We start from the raw sequence: 24,742 nt of genomic DNA, 5'->3' as shown, positions 1-24,742 counted from the left end.
TGTCCAGGGTGTCCCCCCGCCCGCCGCCCAGTGACTGCTGGGATATGCTCCAGCATCCATGCGACCCTGAGAGCAGGATAAGCGGTTCGAATAATGGATGGATGGATGGATGGATGGATGGATGGATGGATGGATGGATGGATGGATGGATGGATGGATGGATGGATGTCTGACTTACATGGCTGGAATCTGGACAAACTAAAAAGGCTCATGTTGGCTGCTCAGTGACAGAAACAATAAGGTTGTGGACCTTTTAAGATAAGAAAGACGAATAATCTGCAGATTTCAATCGTTAAGAGTGTGGCGTGTTGTTTGTTTTTTCACACTGATCCAGCTGTAGGAGTTTAGCAGTGTCTCCAGGGCTTAAAGTGAATTACTAATGGAATGGTAGGAAAGCTTAAAGTCATGCACCACCAGTATTTCAATTACAGCGGCAAAAAGCACATCTGGAATCAGGAACATCAGGAAGGTTTATTTTGCAGAGGAGCTCAATCAGGAGTCATGACAACTTTCCCTTTCGGCTACACAACGTGCACCATTTATTCCTTCACCATAACAACAACAACAAAAACCCGCGCAGCGGAAGTGTGTCACTGTAAACCCGAACCGAGAAAACAGCAGCTTGTAAACCAACGTTCCTACCAGCTCAATAAGGGGAGTTATGTAGCCCCATAACCACTACAATTTGTCATTCATCCCATTCACCTGCACACATGCAATGAAAGGAAACGTTGTCAGTTGCAACACAAAGACACAAACACGTCCAAACTACAAGAATACATATATCCAACATATCCCAAAAAATAAAAATAAATAAATTCCCTGTCCAAGACAGCGAATGCTAGGATGACTGTCGGACTGCCAGTCTGCACGGGCTAGCAGTTAGCTTAGCCAACCCCGCTTCCACGTCCTGTCAGACCGCCCTCGGTGTTTCCTCCTTGGGCGCAGCTCCAAGCAGGGCCGTGCTCCCTGGGCTCACCGGACCAAGCGGACCAGGCTCCCCCAGCCGATCCAGCAGACACCTTCGACACACCTCCCCACACTCCGCACGATGACACCAAAAACACAGTCAACGCTGGGCGAGGCCACCGCCAGACCGCCCTCGGTGTTATCAGAACTGCCAGTCTGCATGGGCTAGCAGTTAGCTTAGCCAACCCCGCTTCCACGTCCTGTCAGACCGCCCTCGGTGTTTCCTCTTCGGACGCAGCTCCAGGCAAGGCCCTGGTCCCTGGGCCCACAGGACGCAGCAGACCAGGCTCTCCCAGCCGATCCAGCGCCAGCTCCCCCAGCCATCAAACGAAGACACAAACTTGGACGCAGACGTGGACGGTACTGGGTGAGGCCACCGCAAACATAAGTTCGCGCCGCCATCTTCCCACACCGGTACTGGGTGAGGCTGCTGCAAACGTGAATGCGCGCAGCCACCTTCCCACACCGGAAGCAGCATTTCGAGATTCAAAAGATTCAATTCAAGTGTCTCCGGTCTTGGCCATAGACAGAAAAAGTTGAAAGAAAATTCTCACCCGATTGCCTTTAACTATTTATGCCAGTTATATAAAAGCTCACACGGGAATACAGTGACGTGAAAAGTCTTTGCCCCATTCCCGATTTCCTCAATTTTTTCATATCAGTCACATTGAATGGTCTCAGATCTTCATACAAAATGTAATATAAGATGAAGAGAAACGGAAGTGAACACAAAATTTCATCTCATCTTATCATCAGCCGCTAGCTAAGTAGGGCACACTCCAGATGTCCCTCACCCCAGCTACGCCCTCCAGCACCTCCTGGAGCACGCCACGGCATTCCCAGGCCAGATTGGACATGTAGTCCCTCCGGCGAATTCTGGGTCTACCCCGGGGTCTCCTCCCAGTTGGACATGCCCGGAAAACCTCCAAAGGAAGGCGCCCAGGAGGCCTCCTAATCAGATTCCCGAATCAACTGGCTCCTTTCGAGGCGAAGGGGCAGAGGCTCTACTCCGAGCTCCCTCCAGATGTCCGAGCTCCTCACCTTATCTCTAAGGCTGAGCCCAGACACCCTACGGAGGAATCTCATTTCAGTTGCACACATCAAATTTAGTTTTTAAATAATTCTATTTATTTGAGGAACAAAGTTATCCAACACCAACTGACCCTGTGTGAATAAAGTAATTGCCCCCTTAGTTACTCAATCAACAAATTAACCAGATTTAATCGATCATTAGATTCAATTAGAGCAGACATACCCAGGTTTGATTACTGCCAGCCCTGTTGAATCTAAACATGACTTATATAGATCCTTACCATCAAGGTGAAGTAGGCTACAAGGTCTCAACAAGCAACACACAAGGTCGCCATTAAAACAAATGTCAGAAGAGATGAGAAAAAAAGTTGTTGAGATGTGTCCCTCTGGAAAGGGTTCCCAAAGCCTGGGACTCCAGTGAATCACAGTGAGAGCCATTGTCTCCAAATGGAGAAAACTTGGAACAGTGGTGATTTTTTTCCAGGAGTGGCTGGCCTACCAAAATTCCAGCGACAACTCATCCAGGAAGTAAAAAAAAACAAAAACTAGGACAACATCTAAAGAACTGCAGGCCTCTCTAGCCTCAGCTAAGGTCACCATTCATGGTCTGACAATAAGAAAGAGATTGGGCAAAAATGGACTTCATGGGAGAGTTGCCAGCCATAAACCACTGCTAACTAAGAGAAACATTAGCGTTCATCTCACATTTGCAAAAAAAATACACTCACGTCCCCCCAAGCTGTTTGGGACAATGTTCTGTGGACACAGGAGTCAAAAGTGGAACTTTCTGGAAGACACGGGGGCCCGTTATGTCTGGCGTAGAGCAAACACAGCATTTCACAACGAGAACATCATACCAACAGTCAAACATGGTGGAGGTAGTGCGATGGTGTGGGGATGCTTCGCTACCTCAGGGCTTGGAAGACTTGCCATCACTGAAGGAACCGAGAATTCTGCTCTCTACCAGAAAATTCTGAAGGATAGCGTCCAGTCATCAGTCCATGATCTGAAGCCGAAGCGTAATTAGGTTGTGTAGCAGGACAGTGATCCAAAACACAAGAGTAAGCCCACCTCAGAATGGCTCAAAAGAAACAGAATGAAGGTTCTGGAGTGGCCTAGTCAAAGTCCTGACTTGAACCCCATCGAGATGCTGTGGCAGGACCCTAAACGAGCAGTTCATGCTCGAAAACCTTCCAATGCCACTGAATTACAGCAATTCTACAAAAAGAGTGGGCCGAAAATCCTCCACGGTGACGTGAAAGGCGGATCTCCAGTTATAGGACGTGTTCGGTTGCAGCTGATGTTACTAAAGGTGGCACAACCAGTTATTAAGTTCTGGGGGGCAATTACCTTTTCACATGGGTGAGATGGGTGTTGGATAACTTCTTTCCTTCAATAAATGAAATGATCAGTGAAAAGTGTATTTTGTGTTTACTCTGGTTCCCCTTGTCGTACATTACATTTTGTATGAAGATGTGAGGCCATTTGGTGTGACCAATGTGCAAAAATAGAGGAAATCAGGGAGGGGACAAATACTTTTCCATGGTACTGTATGTTATGTAGCACAGAAAAATCCCCGCGTAGGGGGGGATTATTGGAGGGACACAATCGGCTTGTGTAGATTTTTAGTGAAGTCTTTTTCAGTCACACAACCCTGTAATATTCAGGTCTGAAAGCCTGTTTACCTGAAAGGTATCTCTGGCAAGTTGCTGGAGGGGAAGTCAACCTTCCCAACTGTGAACAATAAACATATACATGTGGTTTTTAAAGAGGCAGTATAATATACGAGTTTTGTGGACGGGGTGCTGAGACAGCATTGAATGCAATTAATTAGATTTGCTGCTATCGGATTTACCTATGGTGTGGTTTGGGGGGAAAAAAATGCTGTGGTCTGGCAGCCCGCCTGTCATTCTGATGTCCCAGCAGTTCTCAGCCTCTGCGGTAAACTTGCTGAAGTGACTACAATGCTGTGCATGTTTCTCCCAGAGCAGTAAAACAAGACAAGCTGAAATTATGCACAGCGGTCCATTAACATTCCCCCAGCTAAACCTAAATCATCCGCCAGCAAGGAACTACTGATTCTGCCTCATGCCGAATCAAACACGAGTCATCCACAATAGCGTCTGAACACGGAGTACACACTCAACTCCAATTTCATATGAAAGGAAGTGAGATTAAGTTTAAAATTGTCTCCGGGTGGCGTGGCGGCCTATTCCGTTGCCTACCAACACAGGGACCACCGGTTCAAATCCCCGTGTTACCTCCGGCTTGGTCGGGCGTCCCTACAGACACTTGGCCGTGTCTGTGGGTGGGAAGCTGGGTGTGGGTATGTGTCCTGGTCGCTGCACTAGCGCCTCCTCTGGTCGGTTGGAGCGCCTGTTCGGAGGGAACTGGGGGGAACAGTGTGATCCTCCTGCACGCTACGTCCCCCTGGTGAAACTCCTCACTGTCAGGTGAAAAGAAGCGGCTGGTGACTCCACATGTATGGGAGCAGGCATGTGGTAGTCTGCAGCTCTCTCCGGTTCGGCAGAGGGGGTGGAGCAGCGACCGGGAGGGCTCGGAAGAGTGGGGTAATTGGCTGGACACAACTGGGGAGAAAAAAGCTTAACATTGTACAAGTGCTGTTTTGTACCATCACTCATAGGCTTTGGTCAGCAGGAGACAGATTTAGTGGACACTTTTACAGAAGGCGACAAAAAGTCAGTTCAAAGATTTCCAGTTCTGGTTGCCAGCTGCGGTTAGTTAGTTTGTGGCTCTGCATGCTTTTTAAGTTTGAACCTTTTTTTGAACCTTTTAACTCCTTGAGACCTTTGTATTATTTCAATTGATTTTATGATTTGCCTATTTTATGGATTTTTACCCGATCATTGATTGCTGCACGTTCACTCCTGGTGAGTGCCATATGGACTCAACCCTCAGCTGATGGGGCTAACTTTATTTTCTGTGAACGTGTATCAACTGGATTGATATTACTATGCCTTGTGAGGACTGCCTAAAAGCAACAAGTGCCACTATTAACCTCAAGGATCATATCTGACAGCTCTCAGATGGACCGTGAAAAAAGGACTCTCTTTTATCCGGTTTTATTGACACCCAGCCTCACAGTCCAAAACAATCTCAATTATGAACTCAGCCATCTCCAATACCATCCTCTCGGGCCAATCATCTCATTGCAGGTGTTTCACCAAAATCTGTGACCCATGCATGTGACCCTTCCACTAAAACAGTTATCTAAACTGGCCAGGAAACGCCAGTTTAGATACGTAAGGTTAAGTTTAGGCATAAAGTTCAAGATGGTTAAGTTTTGGTATTTGGTTGGAGACAGCTGATATTAGATGTGTGTTTTGTGTGAATAAGATTAGGATTAGCATCTGGGGGTTGCAGAACTACAGCGTTTTAAGCGCAGGGTCACATAATCTGATGGGTCACAGATTTTGGTGTAACACCTCCTGCCCCACTCCCAGCTCACAAGGCTACCTGGTTGGAGGTGGTAATCAGATGTGGCAAGACAAAAAGACCCCGAACCGCCTCGCCTGCGCCCATAAACCTCTCACGTCATTTTAACATGCTACCGGATGATGCCATGGTTCACCCTGTTGATGCCCCCATGGCTGATGCTGTTCCCGGGGCTGATGTTGCCCCTTCCCTCATGAAACTGGTCCCTCCTCCAGCTGGGACTACTCCTGCTGCAATGGCTGCCCCGGCTGCTGCAGTGGCTGACCCAGCACCCGCTGCCACCACGGGTCCTCCTGCACGGGTCCCCCTGTACCATCCTCCCCAGCGTTCGGGCAGGTTGGTCACTCCCAGTCCCAATGCCATTTTCTCAGGCCAACAACATTCATCCCCTCCCAAGACTGTTCCTGACAGTGCTGTCAATCAGTCACCCCCCCCCCACTACCTTGATCATTGCGGACTCCATAGTCCGCAATGAACATCAACTTCATAAATGCGGTTACGCATTGCTTTCCTGAAGCCGCTGCTCCTGACATCCTGGAGAAACTCCCAGGACTCCTTGATTCATTTCCAGCAGTTGTGAGAGTAATAGTCCACGTCGGCTCCAATGACCCTTCCAATCAGCATTCCAAGCTGAGAAAAGGGGATTTTATCCGTCTTTTTAATCTCCTCAACAGTTGTGGAAAAACTGCTTTCATTTCTGGCCCAATTCCCACACTGGGTCATGGTGTGGGGGTGTTTTAGCAGAATTCTCAGCCTTCATCCTTGGCTCCAGCTCATGAGTATAGCGCGCAACACTGGTTTTACTCACAACTTTGACTTGTTCTGAGAGCATTCCCTTTATAGAAGAGACGGTCTTCACCTGAACATGCTAGGTTGTTGCATGCTTGCTGCTAATTTGCAGCACGCTGTTCTGTCCTCCACACGTGACTGACTATTCGCATGACACATGTGCCTTCCTGAACCCTCATCTTCCCCTTTGCCCACAACAATGACTGGCACATCCTTCGCTCACACCACCCTTGTGGTATGATCGCACTGATCTTCGACCTCTTCCCATTCCTGACCGTATTACCAATGGACATCTTTACCCTCACCGTCGCCAAGACAAATGACACGTGAGTCAGTCCAATCTCTGTCCCCTTCCTCAGAACCTATTACAAAGCAATGTCCTCTGAAACTGGTTTGTTCAACACTCGTTCACTCCATAACAAAAGCCTCATTCTGAATAAATGTATAAACGACAGTAGCCTTGATTTCCTCTGCCTCACTGAAACCTGGCATTAACCCCTGGACTATTTCTCACTAAACTAGACCACACCCACAGGATTCACATACGTTGATAAACCTCATCTTTAGGGTCAGGGAGGTGATGCTGCTGTTTACAGGAAGGACATTAAAACAACCACCATTTCCAGTACTGCCCCTCATTCTTTCAAACACCTTGGCTTCAAACTCTCTGGTCCCACTCCTTTGGTCACTGCCATTATCTATCCCCCCCACCAGTGGCGGATCTAGAGATTTTTTCCTGGGGTGGCAAAGGGGTGGCATGAGGTTCAAGGAGGGGGGCAATGGACATTATTCTAAATGTATTTTTATTCAAAACTCGGATTTCATCGGATGTATTTTGTTCTCTACTGTTTGAGATGAGTTTGGTGCGGGTCTCATTGACCTTCACCATGCATGTACATAAAATATACTTTAAAAACATATTATCTGATTTATAAATGGGGTGGCAACAGGGGTGGCAAGACTGTGTCCCAGAGGTGGCAGCTGCCACCCCCTGCCACCCCGTAGATCCACGCCTGCCCCCCACCCAAGCCAAACCCCTCCTTCCTCTTTGACTCCTCTGATTTTATGACCCAGCTATGTGTCATCTCACCTTCCGTTCTCCTCCTGGGTGATTTCAACATCCACATTGATGACACTGACTGTAAATCTGCCATAGAATTCCTGGAACTGCTGAAATGCTTCAACTTCACACAACACGCCGGTCTTGTCAATTATTTCAATGACTCACTCTCCTCCTGTCTTGATCAGATGGCCCCCATTAATACCAAAACAGTCTCAGTCACACACTCAGCTCCCTGGTATACTCCTGAACTCCATCAGATGAAATCCCGTCAACACCAGCTTGAAAGTCTTTCCAAGAAAACTGGTTTAACAGTGCATCTCCAAGCCCACACAGACTATCTTCAACAATACAAAGATGCTTTCATCACAGCCTGGTCCACCAACTACTCAAACCTCATCCACTCTGGCTCTACCCACCCAATGGCAATACCTCCAATTCATTCACAGCTAACAGCTTTCATTCTTCCAAACTGAAATTGACACCATCTACAGAAACCTGACACCCCCCCCCCCTTATCACTCACCCCCTGTCAATGTTCTTCCCTGTGTCCCCAATGGAGCTGTCCAACCTTGCGGTAGGAATGAGAAGCTCCACTTGTGTTCTGGATCCCATTCCACCCAATCTTGTTGAGGGCTGTCTCCCAGCTATCTTGGCATGGTGGCCCAGTGGTTAGCACTGTCGCCTCACAGCAAGAAGGTCCTGGGTTCGAACCAACCTTGGGAGTCATCCAAGGTCGGCCGCTGTGTGGCGTGTGCATATTCTCCCCATGTCTGCTGTGGGTTTTCTCTGGGTGCTCCGGTTTCCCCCGCCATCAAAAAGACATGCATGTTAGGGTTAATAAACCTGTCTGTGCCCCTGACCGAGGCATGGCAAGACGAACTGGAGTTGGTCCCCGGGTGCTGCACGGCGGCTGCACACTGCTCCTACTAGCTACACAGCTAGGTTGGGTTAAATGCAGAGAACGAATTGCCCCACGGGGATTAATAAATGTAGTAAAAAAAATAAAAAATCTCCTCATTCATCACAGAAATCATTAACTCCTCCTTCACCTCTGGTTCAGTTCCCCATACACTTAAACTGGCTGCTGTCCTCAAAAAACCTGAACCCAACCCTGATATCATGAGCAACTTCAAGCCCATCCCCAATCTCCTCTTTCTGTCAAAAATACTGGAATGTTTTGTCCTCTCCCAACTCAAAGCTCACCTCATCTCCAACGACCTGTTCGAACAATTTCAATCTGGTTTCCGCTCACAGGACAGCACAGAAACGGCACTCCTTAAAGTCACCGATGACCTTCTCCTCTTCTGAGACACTGGTCACCTCAGCATTCTCATCCTTCACTGCTCCTCTGTCCCAAGGCATCCCCCAGAGTTCGGTGCTTGGTCCTCTCCTGTTCCACTTTTATGTGCGCCCCCATTGTGACATCATATGTCACAATGGTCTCCACTTCCACTGCTACCATGATGACATCCAGCTCTACATCTCCACTAAATCTATCACCACTACAACTTACTCCAGTCTGACCAACTGCCTCATTGAAATTAAATCATGGGTGCAAGCCAACTTCCTCAAACTAAATTGTGATAAACCTGACATGATCATCATCAGTTCCAAATCCCTTATCAAAACCACTCACAACTTCTGCCTCACCATCGATAACTCCACTTTATCGCCCTCCCCACACATCCACAACATCGCAATCATTTTCGACCGCAACCTCTTCTTTGAACACCACATCAATCAAATCTTCAGAACTGCCTTTTTCCACCTAAAAAACATAGCTCCTCTCCACCCATCACTCTCCTTCTCTGCTGCCGAAACGTTGATCCATGCCTTCCTCACATCCAGAATTGACTACTGCAACACCATTCTCTATGGCTCATCATCCAAAGTCCTTAACAAACTCCAGTACATCCAGAACTCTGCTGTTCACCTGCCTCCTCACTCTCGCTCCTGTGACCACATCACCCCCTCCCTCCAGAATGATACTGACAAAATCAAATATCACAATATTTTTGACTCATTGTGTCAGTATAGATAACATGACAATATTTTGGGAATGACTATTGGTTCTTTCATATTTACGCACAAGAAAATGTTGAGAAATTATCATTAGTAATGTGGATATTTCCGATCCTTCAGTAGATTACATGAGGATTAATCACATCCCACTTTCCCCGCCTTGCCCTCTATCGTTTGTGCCACTATACTGACCTGAGATACCCTCCTTCGAAGGTGACCAGCAACCCCTCCTTCCAGTAGATTGTCTGGTTCCTTCGGACTCTGAAAGTACTGCAGCGGTTCCTCTGCTGGGCCCCAGCAAAACTGTAAATCACCGAGCTCCTGTTGCACTGGCTCCTGCCATTTATTCTTGGTTCAAACGACTACAGCAGAGAACCAGAATTTGATGGTAACGTTAATACAAGTACACAAATAAAATGAGTAAAAACAAACACATCTTCAGATTCCAAAAAAATAGATTGCATTACCTGGAGGTCCATTTCTGTGAGGCTGATGAGCATCCTGGCAATGAAGCGTTCCCAGAAGCCAGCAGAAACAAAGCTCATCTTATACAGGCGTTGCAGGGTGTTGCTGGTCGTCTGGTGGAAACAGTGGATGTCCATGGCTGGCTTTGGGGGCAGGAGGTGGGGGAGCAGATAGCTAGAGGACCAGAGCAGGAAACAACATTTTTGAAAAAGAGCCATTGTGGTAATAAGGCAATAGTGACAGTGGCAAGAACAGTGACTGTTAAAAAAAAAGAAAAAAAAAAGCCATACAGCACTTAAAAGCATACAAGCAATAATGCGATGCCCTGATGCCTTAGAATGTTCATCAGTGTGACTCCATGGCTCAGCATAGCCACAGTAAGATTTTTAAAAAAATAATATGGTTTACTTTTAAACATAGCTTCAAAAAACAAGTTTAAAATGGATGGAGTTCTTCATAAATGTGAGAATTAATAAAAACAGCATAAATCAAGAATTAAGCAAAGAAACAAGCACTAAATACTTCAAATACCAGTAAAGCACCCCCTTTTATAAAAAGGCCATCCTATAAAAGGTGAGTTTTTAGATTCTAGAAGCTGCTCAAAGCGTTCAACAACTCAGATGATCTGATATATGAGGCATTTGCATAGTGTGAGGGCTAAAAAACAGCAAAGGCATGTTCCACTCAGGTTTTAAATCTTGACTGAGGAATGTTAAGAAAACCTTGAAATGAGGACCTAAGTGGTCTTGCAGTGCTGTAAGAACTCAGCAGCTCAGTTAAGTAGGCCAGAGCCAGGCCTTGCATAGCCTTAGAAGTGATGAAAATAATTAAAATTGATTCTGAATTTTACTGGCAACCAGCGCAAAGAGGCAAAAATGGGTTATGTGGGACCTACAATTAGCCTCAGTTAATCACTTTCTTTTCAATTTTTTTTCAATTAATAATTTTCTATCTACGCTCAGCCTTTCTGTATTCTCTTTTCTAAAGGTAGATGCTATCATTTTCCCATGGGGATGAATTGACAGTTCATACAGACCCAATAGTAAGAGGAGCGATGGCACCGAGCACTGATGGACATAGTTCACTAAAAGTTCTCAATATTGGAAAATGAATGAAGTTATTGTTCAAGTCATTAGATGAAAACTTGGTCTCTGTGCTGTACCTGTTGTTGGACAGAGGCAGAGCAATCTCAAACTTGGCTAGGAACTGGAAATACTGTTCCTCTGTCTGCTGGGTGAAACCTGTTCCTACCAGCAGCAGCTGTAAAAGAGAAATCCCCACAGCAAGTCAACATCCCTGTGAAGGTTCACAGCACTTACTGAGCTAGTTTCGAGAATCATTTAGGTTTATTGCCCTTTTTATGAATCATTTGATTACCCTAAGGTCTTCAGTGAGGATTACTCCATTTTTAGCTACGCAGTGGGAGGACTTGAGATGGATGATCCTCTCCAGGCACTCAGACAGCCAGACAGGGCACAGGAAATACAGCATACACAAGCCATGGCTAGTGTCCGGGAAGTGTAGCAGGGTGCCCGTCTCAATAAGGAATTTAATAGCTGCACATGCATATAACACAAACGAGAATGTGAACATTTGAAAAAATAAAGTTAGTGCATCTCAGGAAAGAGGTAGGCATCCTCAAACAGTGTTAGCTGTGTTTGTACTGTCCTTGAATGAAGCAGTTACACCACATAATACACCAAGGAGTTAATTCAGCTGTCTGAGGTGTTATACCGATCTGCAAGTCCTCATAGTCTCTGATGTCACTTTTCGGGTTCTGTTCGAAGATCCAGTCAAGCTGTGCGTCAGTCAAATATTGGACCTCATCCTCAGCTTTCCGTCTCTCTTGTTCTGCTCTCATTGCTTCTTGCAGGCTTAAGTAGCTCCTGGGAATCTGGTTTGGAAAGGAATAACCAAAGAGCATGCAGAGGACTTCAGGTTATGGTGGCGTGCTAGGCAGACGTGCTCCTCTCAGCTCCACTGAAAAACCTTTAAAATCCTGATTAACACTCACATTCCTGCATATAAACAACAAATCGCTAGTCAGATAAAGTGCTGATACATCGATGCCTACAAAAAAAAGTCAAAGTCTGGACACCAGTTGGTTTTACAAGTGGAAAAAAAATATGGAAGCATCAGGCCAAACAGCAGAGCATGAAGACAACGCTGAAACTCGTTGGCCTACTTCACAAGAGGACGAGACAAGTGCTAAACCTGAAACAATCCTATCAGCTATCAAGACTATGAAAGCTGAAATATCTGCAAGATTTGATGGCTTAACAGCTGCCATTGAGGGCATGTGTAAAGAAATAAGTGGTTGTATAGAATGTATGACCCAGGCTGAAGTGCGTATATCTACCCCGGAAGATGATGTTAAATCACTGGGGGCTAAAAATAAGGATTTGGCTGGTAAAGTGGATGACCTCGAGTCTAGATCAAGATCAAACCTGGGACTAATCGGCTTGCCAGAGAAGGTAGAAGGGACGGAAGCATGCGCATTTCTCGAAAAAATTGATACCAGAAGCGCTGGGCATGGAGAACACTAAGCTGACCCTGGAAAGAGCACACCGAATCGGAGTGAGAAAGGACACGAATGCGCCACCAAGACCAGTCATAATGCTATTCCAGAACTACAGAGAAAGTCTGAATTTAGTCAATCTATATGCCCCCAATGATGACAACCCCAAATTCTTTAATAACTTGTTTTTAACCCTTTCAACATTGTCTGCTAATAACATAATCACTGGGGACTTAAATTGTACATTAAATCCGACTAAAGACCGGTCATCGGGTCTGGATCTGACACATGCAAGGAGTATAGGAAGACTATACATCAATTTATGAAAGAGCTGAATTTACGGGATATTTGGAGGAAATTGAAACTGGATGCTGTTGAATACCCATGCTACTCTGCTACTTATCAATGTTACTCTCGCATAGACTATTTTTTAATTTCTGCAGATTTAATTCCTAAAGTACAGGACTGTATTTATGACAGTATTGTAAGTTCAGACCATGCGCCAAACTCATTGTTATACGTGGATGCAGGGTTAACAGGGGGTCCACCGAGATGGCAATTCCACCCTAGGTGGTTGCAAGACCCAAAATTCCTAGAGTTCTTGGAGCAACAAATAAGCCTCTTTTTTGAGATAAATACATCTGAGACATCAGCTAGCATCCGGTGGGAGGCATTTAAAGCTTACATTAGGGGTCAAATTATTAATTACACGAGTTCCAAATCGAAAAGAGTCAATCAAAAAATGCATCTATTGGATTCCAAAATAAAAGCCCTGGAGAGGAAAATGTTTCAAGATGGCTCTCCAAACATTCACCAGGAATTGTTACTATTGAGGTCTCAGTACAACGAGATGTCTGCTTCTAAGGCGGCAGCGAGCCTTCTGAGGCTCAAACAGACATTTTTTGATCAGGGGGAAAAACCTGGGAAATTGTTAGCCTGGAGGATTAAACAGTTGCAAACTGAGAGAGCCATTACAACAACACAGAAGGAAGATGGAACATTTACAGTAGAACCTCTAGAAATAAATAATGCTTTCAAACTTTTTTATGAAAAACTGTATAGCTCTGACAACTCATTAAATCTGGATTCTATAAAATACTTCCTGTTATTCTGGAGGGACAGAGTGAGGGGCTTGGGACGGAGTTGACATTGGAAGAGATATCTGGTGCAATAGATTGTATGAAACTTGGGAAAGCTGCAGGGCCAGATGGCCTACCAATAGACATATACAAGATATTTAAAGCAAAACTACAACTCCCTTTACTAGAGATTTTTTATGAATCATTCCAAAATGGCTCTCTCCCACCATCATTAAGAGGCGCTTTAATAACATTGCTTCCAAAACCAGGGAAGCCCAGTGACAAATGTGAGAACATGAGACCAATAAGCTTATTAAATTCAGATGTAAAAATATTATGTAAAATTTTAGCTAACAGACTTCAGGATAAAATACCAGGGATAGTCACAAATGATCAGAATGGATTTATACAAGGTCGGCAGGGGTTCCACAATGTTAGAAGTGTGCGAAACATTTTACATAGCCAAAAGGGGGCGCCAGATACAGCTCTACTCTTCTGGACGCTGAAAAGGCCTTCGACAGGGTTGAATGGCCGTATCTTTTTGAAGTTCTTAGACGTTTCAGATGCGGAGAAAACTTCTATAAATGGGTGGAACTGTTTTATGATAATTCAACTGCTGAAGTGTTGACCAACAACTTGGTATCTAACATAATTAATATTCGCAGAGGGTATCGTCAAGGTTGTCTGCTGTCCCCCCTACTATTTATTCTTGCTATTGAGCCCTTCGCAATAGCGGTGAGAGCGCATCCCAGCATTTCAGGTATAACCATAGGGGAGGTGGAACATCGCATCGCGCTTTACGCGGATGACTTGATCCTGTTCATCAAAAATCTGGATAAATCTATTGACGAAACTCATTCGCTTAGGGTACCTCTCCCTATGTGTATGTACTCTGCAAATTTGAAAAAAATAAGAAAACAAACCCCTAACCCCATTGTACGGAACATGATAAATGTCTGGAACGAGGTGCAAAGATATTTGGGTGAAACACAGCCTTTATCTTGATTCAGGCCAATATGAGGTTATGATAGCTTTATTCCTGGCAAGTCTGATGCTGGTTTCAAAATCTGGGCTGATAAAAGAATATTAAAGGTTGAAGACCTATTTAATCCAGAGGATAAAAGTTTCATGTCACTTGAAAAATTGTCTAATAAATATGATATCCCACGTAAGCATTTCTTTAAATACTTACAACTCAGAAGTTTCATTACAAAAACTCAAAACCACACATTGATCCAATCACCTCTCTCCCCTCTGGAGATAATGTTGTCAAGAGACAGTCTTGGGAAATATGACGTGCGTCTATGTAGTTTGCCTGAGTCCTCCAAAAAGAGGCTTATGGCATGGAGAGAGGACTTACAAGAGGATATTTCGATTGAGGAGTGGAGGGATGCACGCATAGGAGGTAACCCCCCCCCCCCAAAAAACGGCCAACACTCGCCTGAAACTTCTGCAGTATAACTGGTTAATAAGGACATACTATATTATTCCAGTTAAATTAAACAAATTCAATAGTAATTTTCCAGATGATTGTGCCAAGTGTGAGCAGGCAAAAGGGACTCTGGCATTGTATGTGGCAATGTGAAAAGATACAAATGTTTTGGGAAGAGGTGAGACTCATGACAGAAGAGATCTTAGCAATATAACTGACCCCGGAGCCAAAATTATTCATCCTTGGTCTGTATCCAAATGGGCATGATATACAGGAAAGTGAGGAAATCTTCTTAAATTTATGTTTGTTACAAGCAAAGTGATTAATAGCTGTTTCATGGAAGAGCGTTAATAGGCCACGAATAAGTCAATGGCTTAGGGAAATGTCTTTAACCCTACGCTTGGAGAAAATCACCTGTATATACTAAAAGATAAACAGGACATAAGTAAAAAGATATGGGGCCCGTTTATACATTTTATTGAACATAAAGACCTGGGAAATATTCTAGATGAACCAGAAGATGAATGGGGGAGGGGGGGTGCCTGCAAAGTGATTGTTTTTTTTTTCAAGGTGATGTATTTTGGGAATGTAGGAGAAATTGTATAGGAAAAGAGAAACTTTTGTTCTGTGTTGTGGTTTTCTTTTATTGTTGTTTTAGTATTTTTTTATACATATTTGCTATTGGTATGTATCTTTTAGAAATGGTTTGATATTTCATATGCTGTATACTAAGCTCAGCAGATGCACTATGTGTATTACATTTCCTTTTTGCTTTTGTTCCCAGACGGTATTGTTGCAATGCACATTGTTTTTGTTGTTATTATTGAAAAATCTATAAAATATATTGATTTTAAAAAAGAGCATGCAGAGAGGATTTTTTTAAAAAATATATCTTTTTGTCTTTGGTGTAACATGAAGCTAACAACTCTATGAACTCTATGAAGCAACTGCCAAATCCCAGTCACCTACCAGCCTGCCAACTAGTTTGTTGCCACAGGCAGAGCTGCTGCTGCTGTCTTTCATGGAACAGGCCACCTGGTAGATCAGTTTCTTCAGCCCATCCAAGCCCTCTAGAGTCTTACATGACACCTCACTGAAAACACACACACTCACACACACACACACACACACACACACACACACACACACACACACACACACACACACACACACACACACACACACAAACACACACACAATAAGATTAGAACACATTTGATATGGCTACACACACTTCTGTGTGTGTATAGGCATGCTAGTAATAATAATAATAATAATAATAATAATGATAATAATAATAATAATAATAATAACGCATATTAATTTATGGGCGCCTTTCAAAGCACTCAACCTTACAAAACACCATTAAAAAGAAACAGCAATGTATCAAAACATCATAAAATGACAAAGCCATAATATACAACAACAATAGATATAGGTATGAAATCATCACCAGTGCAAAACTCAATGTGGGTGTAATCACTAAAGTCAGTATCAGACCAAATATGCCATTTTGAAAAGGTGCGTTTTGAGCAGGGATTTGAAAGTGGAAAGAGAGCCAATGTTGTGAATGTCTTGTGGGAGAGAGTTCCATAGGCAGGGGGCAGAATGGCTGAAGGCTCTAGAGCCCATGGTAGTCAAGCGGGTCGATGGTGTAGTGGGTTGGAGAGCAGAAGAGGATCTGAGAGTGCGGGAGGGCGTGTGGATATGAAGAAGTTCAGAAAGATACAAATGTGCTAGGCTCTGAAGGGCCTTAAAGGTGAGGAGCAGGATCTTGAAGTCAATACGGTATTTAACAGGGAGCCAATGGAGTTGCTGAAGAACAGGAGTGATATGATCTATGGAAGGAGTTCTGGTAATGATACGGGCAGCTGAATTCTGGACCAATTGAAGCTTATGAAGACACTTGATGGGAAGACCAAAGAGGATAGATTATAGTAGTCAATACAGGATGTAATCAGGGTGTGAATGAGAATGGCGGTGCTGTTAGGTGTAAGTGACGGGTGAAGGCAATTAATATTGCGTAGGTGGAGGTATGCAGACCAAGTAACATTGTTGATGTGAGCTTCAAAAGGCAATGTGCTTACCAAGATGACACCCAGACTCTTAACCTGAGGGGAAGGGGGAACTATGGAATTGTCAATCGTCAAAGAAAAACAATCAGGTTTAGCCCAAGTAGATTTAGTACCTACGAGGAGAACCTCAGTTTTATCACTACTATATTTGATAAAGTTGTATATGAACCAGGGCTTAATTTCCAGTAAACAGTCGGAAAGGTAAGTATGTGGAAGAAGAGTGGAAGTAGGCTTGGTGGACAGATATAGCCATGTGTCATCTGCGTAGCAGTAAAATTGAATGCTGAATTTCCTGAAAATATTGCCAAGAGGTAAAAGGTAAATATAAATAGGAGGGGGGCCAAAACAGATCCCTGAGAAACACCAGTAGTAACCGGAAAGACTGATCTCAAATTTTTAAGTGTGACTAGAGAGATAGTATAATCTAAACCAGGCAAAAGAGGTACCAATGATCCCAATGGAAGCTAATCTCTCTAGGAGGATGTTATGTGAGATGGTATCAAAGGCTGCACTCAGCTCAAGAAGGACGAGTATGGTTAAGAGCCCAGAGTCAGCTACCATCAACAGATTATTGATGATTTTCACCAAAGCTGTCTCCGTACTGTGAAATGAACGAAAACCAGACTGAAATTGTTCAGTTTGTTGTCAGTCAAGGGAGCGTGTACCTGAGCTGCAACTGTTCTTTCAAGTAGTTTAGAAAGAAATAGTAAATTTGAAATCGGGCAAAAATTATTCAAATTGTTGGGGTCTACACCAGGTTTCTCGAGTATTGGAGTTTTGCAACTGTTTTGAGATATGAGAGAACAAGACCAGAAGTAAGGGAGGAATGTATGATATCAGTTATTAAAGAGGATAGAGAAGGTAGACAGGCTTTTAATAAATGGGTAGGAAGGATTTATAAATGAGACCTGATATTCCAGTGGCAGTTGGGAGGCTAAAACTAGATAGTGAAGAAAAGAGGGAACCATAGAAGGGTGAATAAGGTGAACTGTATGTAGTATTCTTCGAAGAGGTCAATTGCTGGTGAATGATTTCAATTTTGGCATTAAAAAAAGGTCATGAAGGTGTCACATAGAGCAATTGAATACAGGTGAGCTGCAAGAGTGTCTGGTGGCCGTAAAATATTGTTTACCATGGGAAACAGAGTTATAGTGTTCCCTTCGCCTGATCTAATTAAATTTGCATAATAAAATGATTTAGCTGTGGACAGAGCCTCCTTATAATGAAGTATGTGGTTGTCATACATGTCTTTATGAACAATACCAGTTTTCACATAAAGGCATTCCAGGCGATGGCCTTTGCCTTTAGGCTGGTTTAATTTAGGTGTAAACCAAGGGGCAGAGTGGGTAAAGGAAACAGAACGGGTTTTTAAAGGCGCAAGACCTTTTAAAAGACTATAAATTCCATCATTGTAATGAGAGATGAGTTTGTCTGGGGTGGATAAACTGTCTTTGCCCTGGGAGGTTACCAATTCCACTAGAAAGGGCAGATAAATCAATATTCTGTTCAAATCGATGTGAGATTCTTTCAGTAATAGTAACAGTGTTTGCCAAAACGTATCAGTAGGAAACAGTAAACATGCACTGACTGTAAATGCTTGGGTGTGATGTCAGGGTAGCCGCTGGCTCGGGCTCCAGAGGGAGACCGGCATAGTGCCAGGATGTAGGCACGCAGCGTGGCTATTCTCTCTGTGCGGAACCTTGCGTCAATGAGGTCCAAGTGCGTGCCGACAACCACCACCGCAGAGTTTGGAGCACGGGCCTACAGGAAAAATAACGAAGATTAAGAGTGACTTTAAAAAACATTATAACATATTCCAACGGCCAAGACGCTTTAATCCAAAACACGGTGATGGGTCATGAAGCTTTTTTTTTTTAAATCTATTTTTCTAAACTAAGGGTTAATTCACTCCTTAAGAGTGAATTACATCCTGGCAGAGTTAGTGCCATATGCTAACCATATACCAACAAAGGATCACCAAGCTGTTTGCAGGCAATGCTAGCACATTTTCATCGGAAATCGCTTTGTGAAAGATTGTCAGTGGGTGGGTGATAGGTTCACCTCTATGTTGAGAAGCCACGTCTGCAGGTTTGCCACAGCCTCCTCCCCGAGAGCCAAGTTCCAGATGACCACATACAGGGCCTTATCGGTGAAAAAACACTGGTTCACTGTCGACATGCTGGCCGGGCCACCGATGTCCCATATGTTGAACATCACAGAGTCTTTCTGAATGAATGAATCAATCAATGAATCAATCAGTTTCCATAGTATGTGTCTATTCCTATCACACACACGCCCCTTTGTAATGAAGCAACTGCATCACATTACAGCATGGGCAGCTCAAATGGGTAGTGAACCGCAAACCTCGACATTATTAGTACCGTGCTCATAACACACGCTTGCCATAGCATCAGGTGCTCCACAGATTGAGCAACAAATCTATAATCTGCTCACACTCTTGTGTGTGAACAGATTATAGATTTGTTGCAGCTCACTCAACATCAGGTCAAAAATGAGTTAAAATGTAAATAATTACTTGGCCATTTTCAATAGCAAATTCTTGTCTCTTAATAAATAAAACCTTTACCATCGCTAGCTACTACGTAAGCAAAACATCTCCAATAACCAAATCAACATACTTCCATTCAGAATTACATGTTGAGAAGAACTGGGGAACACCAACAGTGTATGTGTCTTTAAAAGTAAACCAGTAAAGTGTTTAAAGAGAGGGTTTTTTTTATGGTGAGTTGGAGCCATGTGTGGGCATGCTGCTCCTAGTACAGTTAAATCTGCCTCTCCTGTGAAGTGTGCCCTCCTCACGCTGTTTTTGCCGCCGTTGGGTTTCTCCAGTTCCCAGGTTGAGGTGGAAATGCTGGGGTTTTCATAGCCGGGCGCAGCAGTTTTTCCAGCCTGCAGTGCCTCCAGAAGGCTGGTCTTTCCTTGCCGGGGCGGACCGATCACCACCATCTTCAGCAGGTTGCAGGGCACCGCCTTTCGAAGGTGAGCTCGAAGGAAGGCCAGTACGGCCACAGGACCTGGGAAGTCGAGCATTTCCTCGATTTAAAGACTTGTCTTTCTGATTCAAAGTCACAGCCCCAGCTCCCCCACGGCACAGCGCTACAAGGCTGTGGGCCTCATCAACCCAGACGCTTTGAGGTAAAACATCGAGGTAATTCCTAAATATGCAAGGGTTGGCGCCGGACTCAAACGACTCCTTCGACAGGAGACTTTTTAGACCGATAACCTAGAGTCACTCCCTTTCCAAGCCTCAATGAGGAAATTGACTTCTCCCACTTCCTACACATTTTTTTTGTCACGGGATCGAGCATCTATGTGGATTTGTCTACACTGTGTTTCATGTTGAGCACTGTGTCGCTATTCTTTACAGTGGCTCTGTATATTATCATGATACCTTCCTCCCAGTACTGAATGTTACGGTCGTCATGTTTATGACAAGTACTTTTGAGGGTTATCCATTCTGAGTATCACTGTTAGATCGTCCTTACTTATACTTTATAGGTTTGTGGTTGATATTCACTCTTACCTTTTGCCTTTCTGCCCTTATACATGGGAGGCTGGTTATAGTATATGTTTAAACTCGTTTTGTTTGTTGTTCTCACTGTTATGTTTTGTATGTGGTCTCAACAAGGGGCAGAATCAATTCAAGAGTTTTAAATTGCACACCTGTCCCCATTGAACCTTATACCCTAACAGAGCCTCTCCGAGTCAAAACATGTTGTTTATCCATGATTCAATAAAGGATTATTTTTTTTCCTACTCAATTGTACCTGGCCAATCACCCTGCTCTCTGAGCCGGAACGTAGCACGTGGGAGGATCACGCTATTCCCCCTCCCCCCCGAACAGGTGCCACCACCATCCAGAGGAGGTGCTAGTGCAGCGACCAGGACACATACCCACATCCGGCTTCCCACCCGCAGACACGGCCAATTGTGTCTGCAGGGACACCTCACCAAGCCGGAGGTAACACGGGGATTCGAACCGGCGATCCCCGTGTTGGTAGGCAACAGAATAGACCGCCACGCTACCCAGATGCCCCAACGAACAGGGCTTTTATCATGAGTTTGTTCCTTTTAATTGGCCGTAGAACAGAGCTGATCCCTGAAGTACACATGGCCTGGACATTCCTTAATGATGGTTTTACACAAATCATAAATACACACGTCCCATTAAGGAGATAGAGTAAAGGGGTGTGATAACCCCTGGTTCTCCTCTGAACTAGCAGATACTACTCATAAAGGTGACTTGGCTTAGGCTAAGACAAGGATAACAGCTTCTGCTACTGACTGGCTTGTTTTTAGACAACTAAGAAACAAATGTTACTCTTTTAACAATAATAATATTAATAATCATTACATTTATATACCGCTTTTCTAGACACCCAAAGTGCTTCACATTGAAGGGGGTAGCTCACTTCAACCACCACCAATGTGCAGCACCACCTGGGTGATGCACGGCAGCCATTTTGCACCAGAACGCTCACCATACACCAGCTTGAGGTGGACAGGGAGGAATCATTGAGCCAATTACAGGGGGGGATGATTAGGTGGCCAGATGGAGAGGGCCAGGTTGGGAATTTTACCACCTACTCTTTGTGATAAGTGCCACGGGATCTTTAATGACCACAGTGAGTCAGGATCTCGGTTTAATGTCTCATGCGAAGGACGGCATCTCCTACAGCATTGTGTCCCCGTCACTGCACCATTAGGATTTGATATTTGTTGTTTTTATTAGGGCCAGAGGGAAGACTGCCCCGTGCCGGCCCACCAACACCACTTCCAGCAGCAACTCAGCTTTCCCGGGAGGTCTCCCATCCAAGTGCTAGCCAAGCCCATACCTGCTTAGCTTCTGTCATGTGGCAGAGCCAGGGTCCATGTTGACATGGCTGCCGGCCACGTTTATCAAAAGCCAAATCAGAATATTATTTGTCTGTCATCAGTAAAACTCTAAATGTTCCTAGGAGATTTTGGAAAACCATAAAATCCCTTTCTGGGAGCAGTAACTCTCAGGCTGTACCAACCTTTGTCATGAAGGATTCTGGCGCCGTCCATGACAAGATGGAAACAGGGAATTGTTTAAACAAGCGTTTTATTTATATCCTCTGGCTCTCTGTTGGACTCTGTTGGACCCTGCTGGTTCTGCATCTGTGAAACCCTGTAGTGATGTTCCAGCGTATACTGGTCAGTCTTTTAATTTAGTACCTTTCTCTGTGCAGGAAGTTCATGAAGCCCTAAAAGCTTTAGATCCTAGAAAACCCTCAGGACCTGATTTGACTGATCCGCACTTTTTGAAACTGGCAGCTGGTTTTGTAGCAGAGCCTCTTACATGTCTTTTTTCACCTTACGGTGGAAAATAAAGAAATACCGAGGACATGGAGTTGTGCTTTTGCTCTCCCTTTATTTAAAGGGGGTGACTCAACTATTTTAAATAACTTTAGGCCAATATCTAAATTATCAGTACTGGCTAAAATTCTTGAAGCTCTTATGAGTGGTCAACCAAATGAGCTTTTATACACCATTTTATCAACATGGCCATCAGGCTTCAGAAAGGTCAAAACCTTGTATATGGCTGGACCGTGTATGGTCAGTATTCAAAATTGTGGCCAATTTGTTACAGGGTAGTGTCTATAATGGGAATTCCTGGATATTAAATGTTCGTCTGCAATCTTCTGTAGTGGTCCCAGTGATATTTGTTGGTGAAGTGTACTGAAGTAGCACATCACAGGACATGGTTAAACTATGTCCGAGTAAGAAAAAAAGGTTATCAGTGTATTTGCAAGAACAATGCTTCCCACTCATATCAGGGGATATTTGATTGGAAAGAGAACTTAATTTAATTGGAGGTATATCTATCCTATTTGTCTGTTAACTCCCCCTCCCCTCCCGTCGGTTTCTATCTGCGGATGTCTCTCGTGTCTCTCAGACTCGCTCTGTATTGACGGGCCCATTCACAGAGAATGGCTTGCGGCCGCTGGCGGCAGCACGAATTGCCCATCGCTTGCAACCGCAATCTGCCCCGTCTCAAGGCCCGATTCACAAGAGATATCGTGCTAATGACATTACAAACACACCCGTAAATACTGGCAGCTGAGAATAAGTCGCCCTTGTTTTGCGTCTGATTGCCGTTACCCGTGTGGCAAAGCGTCAATGGTGGCTTTGTGCCGAGAACACAGCAGGCAGGTTCAATGTCATCCGTGATGTCATCGAGTGTAGCAAGAACTGTTACACCTGGCGACCTGTACCTGTGACTCATTTCGGGCCCCGGTTAAGTCAAAAAGTGATATTCTCTTGTGAAGTATCTGCTCATGGGCACGCCTGGCAGGACGACGCCTTCGCCTGGCTACAATTACTGCTGCCATGACGACTGGAAAGTCTGGGCGTCAGTCACCACCAACTCTCTGAAGACGCTTATAACTGTCCCTCTGGGTGTCTGGGTGGCGTAGCGGTCTATTTCGTTGCCTACCAACATGGGGATCGCCGGTTCGAATCCCCGTGTTGCCTCTGGCTTGGTCGGGCGTCCCTACAGACACACTTGGCCGTGTCTGCGGGTGGGAAGCCGGATGTGGGTATGTGTCCTGGTCGCTGCACTAGCGCCTCCTCTGGTCAATCAGGGCGCCTGTTCGGGGCACTAGGGGGAATGGCGTGATCCTCCCACGTGCTATGTCCCCTGGTGAAACTCCTCACTGTCAGGTGAAAAGAAGCGGCTGGCGACTCCACATGTATGGGAGGAGGCATGTGGTAGTCTGCAGCCCTCCCCGGATCGGCAGAGGGGGCGGAGCAGCGACCGGGATGGCTCGGAAGAGCGGGGTAATTGGCCAAACACAACTGGGGAGAGAAGAAGAATCCCTTTTGAGTCCTGGCTAAAGCGATGCGTTTTGACCCGGAGAGGCTCGGTTAGGGTATAAGGTTCCATGGGGGCAGGTGAGCAATTTAAAACTCCTGAACTGCTCAGAATAAAAGTTGTCCCTCTTAACTGTGTGTCGCTATTAGCGCTGGTTTTTTTTGTGAATTGGACTTTTTTTTTTTTTGCATTGAGGCTCATTTGCATACAAAGGGACCAGTGTGGCGTGAGATGCATGCATACTACCTCATTTAAATACAAGCAAATAGCGCTGGAGCGCCGACGTGCTAATTGGCTGGCAGCTGCTGGCAGCCCCTCTTGAGGCTGCCCAAAGGCCAGAGTTCCCTACCGCCAGCACCCCCGACCCGGAAGATGTTGGAGGACGGACAGTACCTTCTTTCCTGACTTCCTGTGGGACGTTAGAGATGTTCAGATCTTCCACGTCCAGCTGCCACAAGTTGGAGAGCTGGCCCAGCTCTACTGGTAGCTTCCGGATACCAGGGTTACTGCTTCCACCGGCGGGGGGGGCACCAGATGCGTCAGGGGAAGGGGTATTACAGAGGGATAGGGCAGTTAGAGCATTTTCAAAAACAAGAACACGCCAGTAAATTCTCTTAAGTCACTGTGACGATCACGTTTCAACGGGGCAGGAAGCTCGGCCACGCCGTGAAGTGAAGACGCAACATGAGCGGGCACGAAACCCTCTTCTGTTCGTTGGCAGCAGCACAACGCCGAGGATCTCTAAACTTCCTGAGTGACTCAGTTTCTCTGAGAAGCTTGTGAGAGCCGACCGGCGTTACACACCAGCTGGCAACAGCTGCACTGGGGGATGGATCCAACACCGCAGTTGCATATGAGCAAATCCCAGAAGACCTCACCCGTCACAGATAAACACTCATAAACACAACAAGTAACGGCCTTCCTATACCGCAGCGAGTGCCAAACGTGGGTAGTGAGTGTATTGAGAATGGGGGCTACGCTGG

General features: G+C 45.0%; 1 protein-coding gene across 1 annotated transcript in view; it reads right to left on the bottom strand.

Moving 5' to 3' along the window:
- The window catches only part of lrrk1 (leucine-rich repeat kinase 1), a 130,511-nt gene that overhangs the window by 49,537 nt on the left and 56,232 nt on the right, over positions 1-24,742 (bottom strand). Inside the window, exons 13-22 of the mRNA XM_056279404.1 lie at positions 24,153-24,265; positions 19,721-19,935; positions 18,962-19,126; positions 18,489-18,661; positions 15,795-15,918; positions 11,531-11,690; positions 11,174-11,352; positions 10,959-11,056; positions 9,799-9,970; positions 9,524-9,693 (exon numbers count right to left, since the gene is read on the bottom strand). Of these exons, the coding sequence (XP_056135379.1) occupies positions 9,524-9,693; positions 9,799-9,970; positions 10,959-11,056; positions 11,174-11,352; positions 11,531-11,690; positions 15,795-15,918; positions 18,489-18,661; positions 18,962-19,126; positions 19,721-19,935; positions 24,153-24,265 (1,569 nt within the window). The remainder of the gene's footprint in view (positions 1-9,523; positions 9,694-9,798; positions 9,971-10,958; positions 11,057-11,173; positions 11,353-11,530; positions 11,691-15,794; positions 15,919-18,488; positions 18,662-18,961; positions 19,127-19,720; positions 19,936-24,152; positions 24,266-24,742) is intronic.

Source organism: Lampris incognitus, chromosome 4 (assembly GCF_029633865.1).
Source record: "Lampris incognitus isolate fLamInc1 chromosome 4, fLamInc1.hap2, whole genome shotgun sequence".
Taxonomy (NCBI): Eukaryota; Metazoa; Chordata; class Actinopteri; order Lampriformes; family Lampridae; genus Lampris; species Lampris incognitus.
This window is presented reverse-complemented; position numbering and strand designations above follow the sequence as displayed.